Below are 13485 nucleotides of genomic sequence, written 5' to 3' on the forward strand. Positions count from 1 at the left end.
TAGCTGGCGTCACAGTACCACGATCTAGTATAATTATGCCTCAAAGACTGTGAAAGCAATTGAAATCAGGTATTATGATCCATTGTTTGGATAAGATTATGGTAGAAACAGACATGGTATTTACCAGATTAAGACATGATTTCTGCTTCTTTCTACTGATTTATTTACCACAATAAATCAATGTATCTACCTATTATTTGGTAGTTAATCTAAACTACACCACAATCAAGAACTTAAAACATAACATTAGCGCATGTCCCACCCCCAATACATCGCCTTCCCAGGGTTCATGTGCGCAACTTTGTTGTTGTCATTGTTTAATTTTTAGATTTGAAAGTTTGAAAGACAACAAATTTATCATCTATTCTGATTTTTCTCCCTATCTTTCCTTTGTCTTTCTTTTTTTTGTTGCTATGGTGATATGTATAATATAAAGACTCAGTGAGAATAAGAATATTGTTGATGGATTGGTAGCACTGTCTTGTGACATAAAGAAATCACCAAGGAGCACTTTCCATAAATCATTTTTGCCCGTTACTTTTCATTCAAATTTGAATCATAAATAATTGGCCTGTTTTCATCAGCTCGAGTTACCAAATAACCCGCTATTTTCAGACTCTGAATGTTATCCTGAACCTTTCTCGCCTTCTAGGGATATTTTCTCTACCAAATATCCGGCTTATTGCAACTGCGGGCTGATGAAGATGCAAATTAGCTGGATAATTTGCGATCAGTGTAGTTAAAATAGTGGGTTATTTGGAAAACTCGAGCTGATGATGACAGGTTTTATGATACTTGGTTGGTGTGGGTACCTGCTGCCATTTTTTTTCTTGAATGAACAAATGGCAGCAGGTACCCTCTTAAACCTTATTACAGTAAACGGCAATTGATGTGCCTGCGAGAAGAGAGTTTGCTCAAGGAGTTATACATTTATTACTCCTTGGTTTGCCGCTACTTCCAGTTCATACCATCATTTGTATTGATATTATTATTTGTATGAAAAAAGTCCAGAAAAATCTACATACCGGTATCTTAGTCTTTGCGTAAAATTACATGGATGACCGTGCAATATTTTCCTCCTGTATCCCATGGTTTGGTGTGCACGAATGCATAAGAAACTGAATACACATTTGAAGACGTATATATTATGCATTATTATGCTCATCAGATCGTGGTACGGGAAGGCATGAAAAGTAAATACCTGTTTAGATATACATGCATACATTTTACCTGTCATGTCGACTAAGGAATTTTTTTTTTGTTATATTAAATCGTTTTTTATTCTTGTCTTTGCAGAGTTCCAACGAGTTCTTCGACATGGGCATCTTTGTGGCATTCTTCATCCTCATCTCCATCATATGTCTGCTTCTTGTTCTCAAGTTGAGATGGAGACAGAAGAGAAAACAGGTGAGTCATTTAAAGCGGGACTGCACTACTTGTAGCAGCTTGCGCCCTCTATATATAGCAAACAATGCCTAAGCGGTGCCCGTTGGTCCCCCATGATCCTCTTTTTCTTATGTTAATTGAGAGCTGATTTGATGGATGAGATAACCACCTGTCAGTGACCTTGCAGGGAGGTGTAATCCCTCCTGGCCAAACTAGTGCAGACAGGCTTTAAATCTTTATACAAAGACCTCCTCCTAGTGGTCTAAACAGGGAATTGCCGTTTGGTCTACAAGCACTTTTTCTACTACCCAATTAGTCTATTTACATTTGGTGTACACCCATTGGTCATTTGATAATTATTCTTATTATCGATGATTCAATGATTATCAGACCATATGGATAGTAGACGAAATGGGCAGCAGACAAACTGAGAATTAGACCAACTGGAAATTGGACTAAATGAGCAATAGACCAAATGGGTTGTAGACTTACTTGAGATTAGAGTAGACCAAATAACTATTAGCCTAAATAGTCATTAGACCAAATGATAAGTAGACAAAATGATTATTAGACCCCATGTGGATGGTAGACAGGCTGGGTGTACGTGTAGACAATATATTGGAATACCTGGTAGACCAATTGAGTAGTAGACTAACCCAAAAGGTCTCAATACCCAAAAGGTCTCGATACCCAATATATAAACTGTCTAAACTGTCTTTAAAGACCAATGCATGCAAAGTGGTCTGATGTTAAGTTTTCATGAATGATTCGAGTTCCCGAGTTCAGATGGATGGATTTGCCAAAAAGTTCATCTGTAGATGTGAGTGGGCTGACAAATACTCTGATGACAATAGCTCCTAGCTTTATATCATCAATGGTTCATGCTAGGGATTTGTATAGTGCAGGATATTAACTGCAGAGCAATTGTTGCTTTGACATACAACCTATGCATTCGCCGGATATTAACGCCTGCAAAATGGTCTTGATGGACAGATATTATCCTGTACGCTCTTTGCTGAAATCAATAAAAAATAATATTTAAAGGTTGCAGGGATCATGAAATGGCACAGACACAAATGCAAACCTTCAAAAATGTCTTTTAATAGAAAGTCATAATGAATAACCTGATGAGAAAAAAATCTGAATCTGTTATGACATGATTTTTCGTGATTTCTAAATGATTGACAGTAATTTATATGGCAAGAAACTTTGACAGTTTGCAGAAATTCAGTTTTACGCAAGTTATTAATTTTTGTGTGGAATTAAACTTAATGTGGAGATGTTGTGGCGTAGTGGTTCATTCACTTGACCCTCAATCCAGTGGGTGATTCAGGGTTCAAATCCTACCCCATCACCAACGTCCTCTGGCAAGATGCAAATCTTGATTTGCCACTCTCCGCCCAGGTGTATATGGGTACCTGGCAATTTGCTGGAGTAGTAATAATCGCAGGGTCCTCAGAAAGAACAGCTTTGACGCTGATGAGGCTTTCCTCAGTAAAACAGATTATTATTATTATTGTTAACTAAATCTGAACACTCTTGAAATACACAAATGTTTCATGTACATGAAAGTTTCTGGTTTCATGGCTTGGACCTCACAGGAGCTTGACTCCTTCTGTCAATCATATTCTGTTGGGTTGAGATGAAGTTCAGTGAAAAAAATACGCGGGGGCTCAGGGCGAATTTGCCCCCGAAATGCCCAAAAGAGCCCCTGTAAATTTGCATAGAGTTCAATGCAAAATAAATTTTAGAGTGTTAGTTTTATGCAGGCAAGCTTTAAAAGAAGCCCCCGAAAAATAAATATTAATTTTTTACCTGATTGAAGTTTCTTCACATGAAATGAAAAGCAGAGAAATCATTATCACATACTTATAAGAATGTCATTGCAGACTTGTGAACTTTCTGTCAATTGTTCGCCTTGTGCATGGATGAAGTCTTGTCACATGAAAGTATATATGCAGAGAAATCATTATCACATACTTATAAGAATTTCATATGTGAACTTTCTGTCAATTATTCATGAAAGAAGTATCTTCACATAAAAGTATAAATGCGGAGAAATCATTATCACAAAGACTTGTGGAGACTCCAGTTTGATTGAGATTTGATGAATAAAATACGTGATTAGAATCGAGGTTTTGTGTGCCACTCAAAAGGTCTCAACACGCATAAGGTCTCGACACCCAAAAGGTCTTGACACCCAGAAAGGTCTCAACACCCAGAAAGTCTACTTGATAGAATTGTAAAATACCAGTATCGTGTCTCAATCTTCGAAGAGATTTTTGTCAATCCTATGGATGGGAGGAGACCTTCATTCTTCTAACTGTCATGTAGAGAGGTTTTGCATATCTATGTAATCAACATTGTAATCAACAATATTTGTAATAGGATGAATTTTCCGCAACTTAAAGGACAGCCTTGTAGCTGAAAATCAAGAGCTCACAGAGGAAGCTATTTCTAGGATTGGACATCAGGCTCAAGTTTACATTTTGTGCAAATTATTTTATAAAAGCGATATTTCAAAACAAAATAATTTATTTGGCAAAAGAAATTGAACGGATGAAATAACATGTGATTCGGATCAGAATCTATACATCATAGATACAATACAAGTATGCTTGTGGTGACATTCACTGTAAAGGCGCAGCGATGGGACTCACAATGTTCCATAGCAGCGTAAAGAGGACCAACATGGGATAGTTTTATCAAGCAGATGGAACGAAATGGCCCCTTACCCTCATGACGAAGTTTGTAACCAACCACAGAACAGGAGACGTCCTGTGAAAAACGATCGACTTTCCTCTTCAAAACCGCACGCATCCCACAATGGGTAAATGTTCGTGGGCCGGTTTTCAAATCATAACAAACCCAGACAAAGTATGGAGTGGCCATCTGTAGATGGCTGTAGAACCCCTCCATTCGGGTCAGCTATGTCAGTCTCTGGGCGCACGTCGAGCCTCGGGAACGTAGCAGCGCCAGTAAGAGACAATAAAGGTTGCCTTATTTTCTTAACCAAGATCTTATTGTGGACAGTCGTTTAAATCTAATCAGTTGGTTTAAAGGTAGTATGTCCCATTTGCAGCAAACATTTTTGTAGAACTTTGCAGGAACTACGATTATGTCTCGTATTTCCTATCTGTGAAATTTAAACGTTAGCAGAGTCCTGTTTACTTTCTAGACTTCACTCTCAGACACTATTGAGTGACTGACTGACTTCTTTCTTTTCTTTGGTAATAACATATATAAAATGAGCTGTAAAGGGTACATGAGCATCTGTCTACATCAATAACCACTTCTTGTAATGGCCCAAATTAAACTGATTCAATCTTTGCGCAGCACAAAATGTACAACCATTTGGTAAAAGGGTCTGAAAATCAGACCATTACTTTAGTGATTGCAACCACTAAAGTCGATTTAACAACTAATAGTCGTTATTTTCCCACTAAAAGACATTTTCAAGCCCTTTCGTTTTGAGGGAAGCTCTACATTAGTATTATCTTTCAAATACAGTTGGAATATTTAACTTTTTTTAAAGAAAAAGTGGCCTGCAAATGGGACATAGTACCTTTAAATCAAATCAAGTTGGTTTAAACGAGGTATGCAGTCACTGTGACTATTGGCCCCAGCCATTCTGTTCTCCCTCCTCAATTGCTAGTTGGTGAGGAGACTGCGGAGCGATGATGAGTTTTTCAGAAGTGCGTGAGGGGTCAGTTTTTTGCCGAAACCTTAGGTCCTTAATTGTAAGACACGCCAGCTCGGAGCGAAGCAATTGATGCAGTTTATCTGGATGATGATGATACCAGGCCTTGGGTGGGTTGGACCAGTCAGGCATAGCTATACTCTCTGAAGCATAATTATTTGGAAGAATCAAGAGAAATTGACTGAATCGTGGTAACAAACTCCCATCATGAGAGAAGCATCTATTACAAATAGTGTCCATCTTGTGTTAATTAATGTCCAAAGTATGTGTATGATTTTTTTTTTTTGTGATGAACCATTTTTTGTGACTTTTGCTGAATCAAGATACATTATTTTGGGGGTACAGTTATTCATTGTTTTGAATGTTGTATTTTTTTCAAGGAGAGTATTGATGTGATATAATGGCAGAATTCTTTCAATTAGAGTTATATTAAGGGGGAAAGCGATCCATTTTAGTCTAGTACTATAATGGAAAATAAGGTATTTGGAACTATGCTATGCCTGAGATAGTGGAATGAAAGTTTTTGAATTTATGACAATTGCCACTAATATGTTCAAATTCATGGTTACCTTTCCTTCATTTCTCTCCGTTTCTGTATTTATGTTTACTACACGTCTACCTGTCAATATATCTACCCTTTGTTATTCACTCTATCTCTATCTCTCTTTCTCTCTTCTCTCTTTTCTCTCATCTTCTTCTTCTTCTTCTTCTTCTTCTTCTTCTTCTTCTTCTTCTTTGTCTTCTTCTTCTTCTTCTTCTTCTTCTTCTTCTTCTTCTTCTTTTACTTCTTCTTCTTCTTCTTCTTCTTCTTCTTCTTCTTCTTCTTCTTCTTCTTCTTCTTCTTCTTCTTTGTCTTCTTCTTCTTTTACTTCTTCTTCTTCTTCTTCTTCTTCTTCTTCTTTTTCTTCTTCTTTGTCTTCTTTGTCTTCTTCTTCTCTCTCTCTCTCTCTCTCTGTCACATACACTTACTCTCCCTCTTTTTCTCTCTCCCTCTTTTTCTCTCTCCCTTTTTTTCTCCCTCCCTCTTTCCTCCCCCTCCCTCTCCCTTTACATAAGTTCATTTACTCATTCCAATATTACACCGCTTTTCTTCCACTCTCTCCCTCTCTCTTTGTCCAGTCCTCCCAAGCCAGGCAAGCCATGAACGCACTCTCCAAGATGGAGGTCAGGAAGTACTGTCGTAACCACGAGCCGCGGTACTCGCAGAAGATCCTACCCGATGACCGTTGGGCTACCACGCTCAGTATAGCATCGGACGGTACCATCTGTGCTATATGTCTAGAAGAGTTTCGAGAAGGAGAGGTAAGGCTCACCCCATCAACAACTTCCTTTTACATCATACAGTCGATAGCTACCGCCCAAGGGAGACACTAGTGGTCTTTGTAGACAGGTTCCTTTAGTACATGTTTCAATGAGAAAGCATTTTCAAGGGAAACAAAAAATGTGGTCTTTGTAGACAGGTGGTCACTAAAGCAGGTTTGACTGTATGATAGTATCGATTCCCAGTGGATAATTAGATACTTAAAATATGAGTTTCTATTTTGTCTTGTTCTGCAATTGTATGTAGAAAGAAGAAAAAGGGAGATTTTGAAATGTCTGAATTCCATGGCCTTTAATCAAACAATCTTTCAACCTACATGTTTATGCTCCAGAAATGGGCTATAAGACCTTGCCAATTGCTGTCTCAAGCCTTCATCATTTATCTTTGGTTCAGACAAACCCCTGAGCAAGTGTTGAATCATTCTAAATGAGAAAAGATAGCTTTCAGTCCAGTTCCCATGACATGATTAAGTAGTTTTATTTTTCAACCCATGCAGCAGAAGAAAAAGAAACATTTTTACTCTGATGTCCAAGTGTAGGCCCCAGTGTATTCAGAAAAACTTAACTCGTCAAGACGTCGACCATAGCATGATTGCACCAAAAAGTATGAACTCTCTCTAGGTGCGTCTTCATCATCTTGAGATTGCCAAATAGCCCGCTATTTCTGATTTGGGAAATAATCCCGAAGTAAGAAATCGCGTCTTCACTATCTCCAGATTCGACCTCGAAACTTGAAACTCGACCTTGAGAAATTAGCTCGAGATATTTTGCTTAGCGTAAGCGCATATTGCGAATCTTCGGTCTAGTGAAGACGCACGGGCAAACAGCTGGATATTTTGCCAAATAGTGGGATATTTTGCAAACTATCCCAAGATATCTTGGGATGACAATCCTGACCAAATATCCTTCTAATTGCTACTTCGGTCTGATGAAGACGCAAATTAGCTGGATAGTTTGCGATCGGGATAGTTCAAAATAGCTGGATATTTGGCAATCTCGAGATAGTGAGGACAGGCCTTCTCTAATGTCCAAGTTATTCAAGGACTCTGCAATATATCTCATCTGACAACTTATGCACTGAAAAAGATGAACTTTCTTTCCATTGCCAATCAGCTATGCTGTAGGCGAGAATGACTTTCTTTCCAATGTTAAAGTTTTTTGTAATATGAGACAGCATCTTGCAATAAATGCTACTGAAAAAGATGAACTTTATCTCATTACTTAACATCTTAACTTATTTCCAACTCTCTTGTTATTTTTTCTCTCTCTCTCTTTCTTTCTCTTTTATCTCTCTCTCTCTCTCTCTCTCTCCCCCTCTCTCTCCCCCTATCTTTCCCCTCTCTCTTTCTCTCTCTCTTCCTCTCTCTCTCTCCCCCTCTCCCCCTTCCTCTCTCTCTCTCTCTCCCCTCTCTCTCTCCCCCCTCTCTCTCCCCCTCTTTCTCTCTCTCTCTCTGTTTCTATCACAGGAAGTCAGGATAGTACCGTGTGCACATGAGTTTCATAAACACTGCGTGGATCCGTGGTTGCTGTCAAACCGAACCTGTCCTCTGTGTATGTTTAATATATTAGGTAAGTCTAGAAACTGTCTCTTGTATAACCATCTTAGCACTTTTCTTATTGTACAATGGTAGTCAAGGTTTAGTTCTAGTAGGGAAAAAACTACTTGATCAAATATTATACAAATAATACACAGCATTGAGGGCATTAGTAAGAATTACCCACACAAGGTACCTTTGGAACAGTCTAACACGCCCGAGGCGATAGACAGGGCGTTTGGACTGTTTTGAAAGTACCTAGTGTGGGTAATTTTACTAATGCCCGAACAAAATGATGTGTTTTATTTGTTTTATAAGATTATGTTTTTTTATTTTTATAAAACGATGTTTTATTACATGATTTTGATAATGACCGGTCATTACCACAGGATAATGATCGGTCATTATCCAAATTACGCGTGGGCAAACAAAAATGCCTGGTCATGTGTACGCTTTCCACCAATCATTTGATTAGGATCCACGTCATCATCTTATAATACACAGAAAACCTGCTCTAATCCTTAAACTACTTTGCAAGTAATAGTTGAAATAGTTGACATACATATGAAAGAAAATGAGCATTTATTACTCACGTTTTATTCCAGTCTGTGGATTAGTATCATCCAGATCTTTAATCTTTAAAAGGGAACAGGGGATTATATTTGCTACTAATTCATACATATATTGATAGCTGTAGATCCTATGCTATTTACTCATATTTCATTTAATATCTCATGTTTTATATGGTTTATTCTATCCTAATAAGGGATTATATTTGTTACTTCTTCATTTATATATTGATAGCTGTAGATCCTATGCTATATACTCATGTTTCATTCAATATCTAAGATTTTATATGGTTTCTTCTATCCTAATATAATAATAATTACCCATGTTTCATTTAATGTCTTAAGTTTTTTAATGGTTTCTTCTATCCTTAGAAGGGATTAAATTTGTTACTTATTCATACCCATGTTTCATTTAATCCTTAAGTTTTTTAATGGTTTCTTCTATCCTAAAAGGGGATTAAATTTGTTACTTATTCATACCCATGTTTCATTTAATCCTTAAGTTTTTTAATGGTTTCTTCTATCCTAAGAAGGGATTAAATTTGTCACTTATTCATACATATATTGATAGCTGTAGATCCAATAATAGTCACTCATGTTTCGTTTGATATGTAAGTTTTGATATGGTTTCCTCTATCCTAATAAGAGATTAAATTTGTGACTTATTCTATATGTATTGATAGCTGTTGATCCAATGGTAATCAATGTTTCATTTAGTATCTCATGTTTTTAGATGTTATCTTCTTTTTTAATAGTAATCAAGTATCATATCTTGGTGTTATCTGTCTCAATATAAGCACATAATTCTACCTTGTGTGTCAACCTATAGTCTGTGATAATTGATTACATCTTAAAGGAACAAATGTTATTTATATTTAGGAATATTTATCTTGCAAGGGAATTACCAAAGATCAGCAATAATAAAATTCTTTTTGTTAGGTTAAAAACACACTCCTTGAATTTCTAGAGTTATGGTCTATGCAATGTATTCACATTTGAAGCAGAAATTACCAACCATAAACATGTTATTTGATGTTACAACATGAAAATCCAAAACTATACACCTACAACACATTGTTGCCAGGTTATCATCCTATTACATATAAATGATAATGATTTAATACTTGTCAAAATCATCAAACAATATCATTTCTCAAATGACTTAAATGCATTTTATAAGATATGTATTATGATATTGTATATATTTGAATTTATCAAGCATGTACTGTTAACACATTATATTAAGTGGTAATAGAATAAACAAAGGATTTTCATCCACACAAGCAAGATTCTGAGAATTGCCAACATTTATGCATCAAGTGCCACTGAGTAGAGCATGGCCAGAACTGTAGATGGCGCTCTTGCACTTTTTGTATCAAGAATACATTAGACCTTGTTGAATCTTTACATTTTGGGAATTGATACTGAACTGATAGCAAATGCCTATTCATGTTTCATGATGCAGCAAAACAATGTAATCAATAATAGTTTTTGATTTTTCTTCTTCTTTTAAAAAAAAGAAATTCCTCACTTTTAGTTTTGATAAAGCTTTATTCATTACTGATAATATCGTGTGTTACGACTTGATTTGCTCAGTCATGGATATTGTAGAATTTTTTACAGATAAGATTTTATGCATGTTCATACAGAAATGAAATCTTAAATTGTTTATTTTAAGAGTAAAACATATCTGTTGAGTTGGAGAGATGAATCTAGCATGTATTGACACCTTTTTTTTAAGCTCAGTGAATAAAGCTTCTTATTAGTCAGATCATAAACTAACAAGAAGCAACAAGGAAAAATGTATAAGCTATTGGCAGTTAAGCCCATGATGTAGAAACAAAGAAATTATGTTTGTTACGATTGTGTCCTTTAGGGAGAAAAAATTGAAAAAAGAATAATTTAAAGTTTTCAAAAGTGATCCTAGAATATTAAATGATTTTCTTCTTTTTTCCTGCCAGATTGTGGACTTGATGGAAAAAGTTCTGAGGCTTCCCCATCAGGTCATGTCAGTCCCGTTGATCAACAACTTCGAGTCAGCTTGCCAAATTCACCCACAAGAGATGCATCCTGGGAAGGCGTGTACGCCGCACCCCCAAACCACCATCACCACCGAACATCATCATCATCGCATCACCACCACCACCACCATCATAAACATTCCAAAAGCCGCTGTCCACAGTCGATGTCCAAGCGGGATCACCGGTCAGCGGCAGTGAGTGGTTCCAACGTCCGGGAGGGTGTGCCGCGCCTCCCGTCCACCTCTCAAAGCCAGCTGGAGAGGTGGTTTGGGCGTGGCCCGTTAACGTGGCAGTCAAACTGTGAATATGTGTGCTCTCATTGCCATAGACATATCAACTGTAACGGTCAGTACAACTCCCGGTGCGTCACACCACGCCAGCTTGGTCTAGCTTCGTTTGAAAGCCACTATGTGGTGAATTCATCGTACGTCCCTTGGAGTGGTGGTGGTGGTGGTAGTGGTGGTGGGGTTAATTGCTCACGTGGTGCTAGCGGTAAGAGGGGTGTGTCTCAGGGATCCAGACATTACCGGGATCAGTGCCATGTGCCGGTCCAGGTGCACCTGGAGGCGGTCACGTCGACGGCCTGTCAGCAGGGCGCCACCAACCAGCTCAGGGGTTCGGAGTCAAGCAGCAGCCTCAGCTTATCAGCGTTCAATGCAGACTTTGAGTGCAGTGATTCCACCAGTAGCCCTGAAAACTTTGACAGCACGCAGAGCGTGTATGGTAGCTCTACTACATGTCATAGTGAGGTAACAGGATGTGACCCTTGTGTGTATTCAAGACCAGGGGTCGTTCAACAGTATTGGAATGTAGGCCCACCGGCACAACTAACACCTTCATGCTTAATCAAAGGAAAAGTACAAAATGCAAATCGTAAACAGAATAGCAAATCAGACAGTGATGACCCGAAGCGATCGGGGAGCGATGCCAACGCCAGCGCCAGCAGCGGTAGTAATTTCTCGACGCGAGTCAACACGTCGAGAAGAGACGGCATCCAGCCCTACAAACCTCAGAGCAGTGTATCAACGGTCACGACACCAGACTCTGTATCATCCCAAGTTAGGGGTAATCATGTGTGCTCCCCCTCCTCCAAATCCCCTTCCCCGTCGGAGTCCAAGACGGGCACGCCAAACACCATCACCCCTCAGACGCATTATCCGCAACCCTTGCCCAAATCATCAGACTCTAGCCGGCAGCAGACGCCGTGTGCGTGCTGCTGCGGTAACAACGAGGTGTGGGACCAACGGAGCCCCGCGCCGTCACCCGAAGATAAGACTCCCTCTGGTGGCAAACCTGAGAGAGGGTCGAAGGGTCATCGGAGGTCAAGTAGAGGGACACCCACCAGGAAACCAAGAGCTCATCTGACTCTGCCAGTGCAATCTGTAGCTACTCTCAAGAATACCCAGGGTAAGTTTGACATTGGAAGCAATGCCACCAAACACGTATAATAGCTTAAAGACCGTCAACACTATTGGGCCAGCAGGGATTAGACCACACAGCGAGGTCACTGACAGGTGGCTATCTCATTAACTCAGCTCCCAACTAACATAAGAAAAAAAGGATCATGGGGGACCAACAGGCACCGATTGGGGAAGTTTTCTATATAGAAGGAGCAAGTAGCTACAAGTAGGACAGTGGGGCTTTAAAGGGATTGGGTATCTTGACTCAGATTCTAAAGAGAATCCTGGATTTAGTTCATGCTGCAATCATAATTATAAACCTTTAGGTCAGTCAGGAACCCCATAAATTTTACAAGCCGATCGCCTGTCTGATTATCAAGATATTTACGATTGGAAATCGAAATTTCATTTTTTGTTGTTTTCCTAACAGTTTTTATAACACTACAGTCTATTGGGGGGAAAATGAGTATGGTAAAACAGGTCACTCAAAGATTTTTAATTTTTTGAGGCACTTCATGATCATTTTGAAGCGCAAATTTTGTTGGGCTGCGATATTACACCATATCACAGACACTGATAACAGGTAGGGCCATTCATCTCAGATTTAACATTGTTAAACAATGCCTTTAAGGCTTGTACAGTAAGCAATTTTTTACATTTTCTCAATCCTATGATCCTCTTTATCTTTTTGCAGGAACAGTCATCACTATGCCTATCCAAGGGACTTCTCCTTCTGTTTCTGCTGCCAACACATCACGCAAGGTCATGGAAGAAATAGTATGACCCCTGACCTTTGACCTTGTGCACACCTACCCTTTGTCAACCAGCTAGCCTCTGATGCATACACCTATTAAAGTTATTATCGTTTTGCACGTACATAAGATTTAAAAAACAGGGTAAAACAATTCAGTACTTTCACCATTCCATGCACCTAAGATGTATGTTCCACAAACCAACCAGCATTAGATAGATAGCTCAGCAAAATCTGCAGGGACAGAAAGACACATCGAGAACGCAAAGTGCATGATTGCTGAAATCATATTTGACGTCACAGAGTTGGCACCATATTGTTACGGCATTGAGCCATAAAACACTGCTACTACCTGGATAAAGCGTCATGTTATCTACATTCTAATGCAGCTTTGTCAAATGACAACTTTTGATTCACTAACATCCCCAGTTATTCTACCTTTTGTGTTACAGGGAGACCCCTGTGACATATATCCCATGCGACATATTACACTTTCCAATTTATTTCATCCAGGAATGACAAATATCTACATGATCATCGTGATACCAAGTGATACCAAGAAAGAACTAATATTCACTGATTATATCAAGAGATTTTCATTTTTGAATGAAGTAAACGGATAAAATTCATATGTCATACGATACACGTTGCGTGGAATCGCCCTTTAAGATGTGTCTTTTCGTGCTACCATATTTTGCTTGGCTATCCTAGTCAACAACCCCCCCCCCCCCCCCCCCATGGATCTCAGGTGTAGAATGACGAAAGAATGATGAAATTCAGCAAATAGATAGAGCATTTCTTTA

At 38.7% G+C, this 13485-nt stretch overlaps 1 protein-coding gene across 1 annotated transcript in view; it reads left to right on the forward strand.

Moving 5' to 3' along the window:
- Positions 1–12877, forward strand: part of LOC100888221 (E3 ubiquitin-protein ligase ZNRF3) — a 49680-nt gene extending 36803 nt beyond the window's left edge. The window contains exons 4-8 of the mRNA XM_030992035.1: positions 1297–1407; positions 6206–6388; positions 7873–7975; positions 10472–11938; positions 12626–12877. Of these exons, the coding sequence (XP_030847895.1) occupies positions 1297–1407; positions 6206–6388; positions 7873–7975; positions 10472–11938; positions 12626–12714 (1953 nt within the window). The 3' untranslated portion in view covers positions 12715–12877. The remainder of the gene's footprint in view (positions 1–1296; positions 1408–6205; positions 6389–7872; positions 7976–10471; positions 11939–12625) is intronic.
- Positions 12878–13485: the final 608 nt, after the last annotated feature.

The sequence above is a fragment of the Strongylocentrotus purpuratus genome, unplaced genomic scaffold (genome assembly GCF_000002235.5).
Source record: "Strongylocentrotus purpuratus isolate Spur 01 unplaced genomic scaffold, Spur_5.0 spur5_scaffold_2, whole genome shotgun sequence".
Lineage (NCBI taxonomy): Eukaryota > Metazoa > Echinodermata > Echinoidea > Camarodonta > Strongylocentrotidae > Strongylocentrotus > Strongylocentrotus purpuratus.